This window comes from Mobula birostris, chromosome 9 (genome assembly GCF_030028105.1).
Source record: "Mobula birostris isolate sMobBir1 chromosome 9, sMobBir1.hap1, whole genome shotgun sequence".
Lineage (NCBI taxonomy): Eukaryota > Metazoa > Chordata > Chondrichthyes > Myliobatiformes > Myliobatidae > Mobula > Mobula birostris.
The window spans coordinates 34,879,051-34,885,050 of NC_092378.1; the positions used below are offsets into that span (position 1 = coordinate 34,879,051).

General features: G+C 39.5%; 1 protein-coding gene across 3 annotated transcripts in view; it reads left to right on the forward strand.

Annotated features, from left to right (window-relative positions):
• Positions 1–5,563, forward strand: part of fbln1 (fibulin 1) — a 99,959-nt gene extending 94,396 nt beyond the window's left edge. For all 3 annotated transcript variants that reach the window (XM_072267793.1, XM_072267790.1, XM_072267792.1), the window contains one exon: positions 3,047–5,563. In XM_072267793.1, coding sequence (XP_072123894.1) covers positions 3,047–3,186 — 140 coding nt within the window. In that variant the 3' untranslated portion in view covers positions 3,187–5,563. The remainder of the gene's footprint in view (positions 1–3,046) is intronic.
• Positions 5,564–6,000: the final 437 nt, after the last annotated feature.

The window sequence follows — 6,000 nt, forward strand, 5'->3', positions numbered from 1 at the left end:
AAGTAACTAAGAATAAGCAATGAATATAACCTAGCATTCATCATCAAAAATCCTCCTCTTATTGAAAGCTTTTCCTGATAAGCCACTTTCAATTGGATTCTTTTATGTACATTATCTTAAGAACCCAGTTAACACTTTACCAATGAGAAAATTGCTCAATCTGTTAACTTCAGGAAAGTTATACTCTTGTTGATATTATCCCCATTTAGTGACACGGGAACTGTCATAGTTTGTTGTGCTGTTTTGTGGATACGTTGGTCTATTACAACAGTAGTATGCAGAGAAATATCAATGAAACTGAATTTATATTGTTAATTCTCTTTTTTCAAAGAATGAGCTTCCTCTTCCACCACCATCAATGCTGCCCTCATCAGCATCTCCTCCATTTCCCATTCACCTGGCCTCACCCCATCCTCCTACCATCAAAACATGGACAGGGTTTGCCCTTGTTCCTGCCTAGTACCCCATGAGCCTCAGTATCCAGCACATCATTCTCCATAACTTTCATCACCTTCAGTATGATCCTACCACTAAACACATCTTTCCCACTCTCCCACCCCTCACATTTTCTGTATAAGACTCTCGGCAGTGTGGAGGATCAGCGAGGTTTTGGGTTCGTGTCCATAAGACACTCAAAGCTGCTGCACAGTTGACATTGTTGTGAAGAAGGCATATGGTGTGATGGCCTTCATCAACCATGGGATTGAGTTCAAGAGCTATGAGGTAATGTTAAAGCTATATAAGACTTTACTTAGGCCTCACTTGGAGTACTGTGGTCAGATCTGGTCACCTTGGCCTTTTCTCCTTGGAGCAACCGATGACAAGAGGTGACCTGATAGAGATGATGAGATGTATTGATCGTGTGGAATGGCAGATGCTTTTTCCCGGGGCTGAAATGGCTAACACGAGGAGGCATAGTTTTAAGGTGCTTGGAAGTAGGTACAAGGGGGATGTCAGAGGTAAGTTTTTTTACACAGAGAGTGGTGGGTGCATGGAATGCACTGCCAGCGACAGTGGTAGAGGCAGATACAATAGGGTCTTTTAAGAGACTCTTAGATAGGTACATGGAGCTTAGAAAAATAGAGGGCTATGCCCTAAGGTAATTTTAGGCAGTTTCTAGAGTAGGTTACAAGGTCAGCAGAAATTGTGGGCCGAAGGCTTGTAATGTGCTGTAGATTTCTATGATGCTATCACTCTCTATGTGACTCCTTTATCCACTCATCCCTCCCCACTGATATCTCTTCAGGCATTTCTCTCTGCAAGTGAACAAATGCAAGACCTGCCGCTACACTTCCCCCCTCACCACAATTCAGGGCCCCCAGACAGTTCTTCCAGGTGAGGCAACACTTCACCAGCACATCTTTTGGAGTCATCTATTGTATCTGGTGCGCCTTCTTTACATTGGTGAGACCCGACACAGGTCAAGAGACCACTTCGTCGATCACCTTCACTCTTTCCATCACAAAGGACAGGATATCCCATTGGCCACTAATTTCGTCAACTTACCATTCCCATTCCGACATGTCTGTCCATGGCCTACTGTACTGCCATGATGAGCCCAAGCTCAGGTTGGAGGAGCAACACCTCATATTCCTTCTGGGTAATCTCCAACCTGATGGCATGAACATCAATTCCTCTAATTTACGATAATTACTCTGCTCGCCCCCTCTTTTCTGATCCCCTTTTCTGGCTTTTATCTGTTCTTTCCTCCTTACCTGTCCATCACCTCCCTGTGGTGCCCTTCTTCCTTCCCTTTATCCCATGGTCCACAGTCCTTTCCTATTAGATTCCTTCTTCTTCAGCCCTTGATGGCTTCCACAGATTCCCTCCCTGCTTTTTACTTCCTCCTCCTCCCCTAGCCACTGTGGTAAACCATATATATGTTGTAACTGGGTTAACTGTCTGGACACGCCTCTCTGCTGACTGCCCCTGTGGCCCGTCCCACAGATCCCTGAATAAAGGTGATTTCACCTGGCCCCTCCCCCTCAGTCCGGGGCAGACACACAGCATGGAAGTTGTATTGTACAGCGAATAAAAGCCTTTCAGTATTTACCCTACTTCAGTCTTTTGGAATTATTGAAGGTGCTTCAGCCACCCATCTTCCTCCTGAACTGGTCTCATCTATCACCTGCCAGCTTGTACTCCTTCGCCTTCCCCACTTTCCTATTCTAGCTTCTGCCCCCATCTTGCCAGTCATGATGAAGGGTCTCAGCCCAAAACACTGACTGTTTTATTCCCTCCATAGAAGCTGCCTGACTTACTGTGTTCCTCCAGTATTTTGTGCGTGATGTATATATTGTCAATGTGTTTCTAGGATAGTGGTAATCTTCTCACACGTTGTTCCATCTGTAGTTATTCAGGTGAATCACAAGTAGTTCATTAAACAAGACTACAATCTGTCCTGCATGTAGTGGATAAGTGGTCGCTGAATTATAGGAAAGATGTCAACAAAACAGAGAGAACACAGAGAAGATTTACTAGAATGTTACCTGGGTTTCATCACCTAAGTTACAGAGAAAGGTTGAACAAATTGGGTCTTTATTCTTTGGAACGTAGAAGGTTGAGGGGGGACTTGATAGAGGTATTTAAAATTATGAGGGAGATAGATAGAATTGACGTGGATAGGCTTTTTCCATTGAGAGTGGGGGAGATTCAAACAAGAGGACATGAGTTGAGAGTTAAAAGGCAAAAGTTTAGGGGTAACATGAGGGGAAACTTCTTTACTCAGAGAGTGGTAGCTGTGTGGAACGAGCTTCCAGCAGAAGTGGTTGAGGCAGGTTCAATGTTGTTGTTTAAAGTTAAATTGGACAGCTATATGGACAGGAAAGGAATGGAGGGTTATGGGCTGAGTGCAGGTCGGTGGGACTAGGTGAGAGTAAGAATTCGGCACGGACTAGAAGGGTTGAGATGGCCTGTTTCTGTGCTGTAATTGTTATATGGTTATATGGTTAATGTGGGGAACTCATGATTTGTTGCCAGTAGAAATGACAAGCCACATTGTAGAGTTACTGTTCTGTGTTAATCTGTCCTGCCTTTCCTCCTCCAGGTGTGGTTCGAATGGTGAAACCAATTGTTGGACCCTTCACTACCACCTTAAAGCTGGAAATGGACTACTATATGTCAGGGCAACTGTCTCACCGCAACATTGTTTATGTTTACATATATATTTCAGAAAATTGGTTTTAGAAGCTTTGTTCACACAAAGATAATCTGCAGCACCCACCACACTGGTTAACCATTGAATATTACAGGAAAAATGTTATACTTCACCTCTGCTCCCCAGATACTAGCACCTGTGTAAGAAAGATGCTTAAAGCAAAGCTGCATGCTATTGAAAGATCCACATTTCCTCTCAGACTTACATTCAGAATAAAAGTTTTTAAAAATCACTTATTGCGTTATATATATTTCAAGTAACAAACTTAGAGTAACTAGGTTTCATTATGGAGTAAGCCAAGGAGAGACTAATAAAGATGCAAATCCTTGATACTTGGAACAGGTGAGCAGCTGAGCAATGGTATATTATTTTCCTGCACCCAAGCAACAATAGGTAATAGCCAAACATGAATTTGTTAGTCTGCAACCAACATTTTTGTTTGTCTGTGTTCTTTTTGCACTGCACTAAAACAGTTTTAAGTTGTTCTAATAAAATTCAACAAATGTATTTTTAGGTTAAATAGACTAGTAAGCAATATTCATTTGCCCTTTGCGCTCTGACTATTTTGAAAACAACAGCAGTATTTGTAATGTGATAATAGTTTGAAGGCAAATGAGGGTGGAAATGACAGTAAGAACATTATAAAGTTACAGACATGTATCAATTTTACACCCAAATTTCCTAGTTTTGTTAGCATACAACAGACCATAAAAAGTTAGCAAAATCAGGAGAAATCTATATAAACAAACAGATTTTGCAGAATATAACTGCACCACATAGTTTTATTTCCAAGTATGAAATATGATGTTTCTTACATATCATCTTTCTGAAGTATGAACATGTAATCGTGGAAGATTTGCAGCTTTGTTTAGCTTTGATTGATTACAGTCCCATAAAATGCATTTAAAAATATAAAAATACGTACAGGTTGTTCCACATAATGATTGGATTCCATCATTACAGACATCCTTAAATCAATTTTGTCCATAAGTTGGGAAATACACAAAAATGACTTGATTTGATAATCATACCTTCACAGTATTGTAATGTAAGTCCTAAAGACCGCTAAAAAAGAACAATTACTAAAAGTGGAGAGAAAGAGGAACTAGTTTTACTGTTCATAGTAAAAAAAACATGATATGTAGGGGAGTTCATAAGTTGGGCATCTGCATGTAAACAAAGAAATGTTTAAAACAGCTTAAAATTCAAATGAAACAGAACAAAAATTAACTTCCATCCTGCTGCTACTAAAATTCTGGCTTAATCTTACTCTCCTTTTGAAGTAAAAAAGAGAAAAAAAACTTATGTGCAATGAACAATCTGCTGTAGGAACTCAGCAAGTTGAGGAGCATCCGTGAGAGAGAAAGGAATTGTCTATATGTCCATAACTTCCACAGATGCTGCTCAACTTGGTGTGATCTTCTAGCAGATTGTTTGTTGCTCCATATACAACATATGCAGTCTCCTGTGACTTCAAAGGAGTTTATATGTATGCCTCTTTATTCAGGTGTTGTTCTCTGATGTTGTAGCCATTTTAATGAGGTTAAATCTGAATACAGAGAGGTATAACCAGGTGGAAAAAGTAGTTCTCCAAATTATGTAGAGACTTGTTAGAAAACACCAAAGCAAAAATGAGCAGTAACAAGAAAGAATTAATGGAAGTAAGCAGATAATTTCACACATCACTCATTCGCTCCTAATCTTTTGTGATAACTTCTTGCTTTACTTTATCCAGGGCCAGTACAAATTAATTTCAACTCCATGCTGTTTTCACTGATGTTAAAAACTGAAATTACATCTGCATTTATACCAATATGCATGCCATTTTGTGCAAATTCTGAACAGGAGCAAAAGATATGCTTTTTAGTTTTATATGATTGTAACACGGTTGCACAACATTCATCTTTTCAGTGCTTGTTCAATCCTGTCAGTTGGATGAGTCAGTTTAAGTGTGAATTCTCCATAAGTCTTTTAATCTAGTATTATATATCAATAGAATGCACTTTCTCAATTATTATATTATAAGCACTGCAATATGTTTTAACTCAATTTTATGTTGGAAGAATAAAGGTTTCTGAGGTTTAGATGTTACTCCACATAACACACAGTTATAGACCAACTAAAGTTCCTATGTAAAAAAAAGTTTGACTATTTTTAGGCATGGATGCAACCCTAATGGATAATGAATGTTCACATTTGCAAAAAAAATTGTCCATGTAATACAGGAAATGCAAGACTTTGTATAAATTTTGCAGTGAAACGGTGGCAATTAATGTGACTGAATCCTTGTTTTATAATACTGTAGGTTGCCTAGAAATGTCAAACAATGACAGTGTAGATTGACTTGTCTGTTCTTTTGAAAGAAAAATCCTGATGCTTATGTACAAAAATAAACTGTTAATCCAACTTTTGTATTTTATATTTGATTTGATTTACACATATTTTAATATTTTAATGTATCTATTTTGCTGATGCTAATTTCCTTTCACTACTGAAATGGATTATACTGTGACTTTAAGCAAATTTATCGTGAATTTGCCCCAGAGAAGCCTCCACGGCTGCTTTGAAGGAATCTGCAGGCTAACTTGGCCTCTACTACAAAACTCTAGCTGAAGGAAGCATTCTGCAATGGATGGAACAGGTGGGGGGAAGGGAGAGGGTGTTTGGTGAAGGTGAAGTGAGTGGAGTGCAGAAAGTAAGAAAGTAAGAAGGATGGCCAGAGGGAACTGGGGAGTCGGGGTGTTCAAAGAGTAGAAAGTGGAAACAGGAATGGCAGGAAATCCTGCATGGCGGTTCTCACTTCATCAGTACTAATTAAGGCCCATTGACTTGGACTATTAATT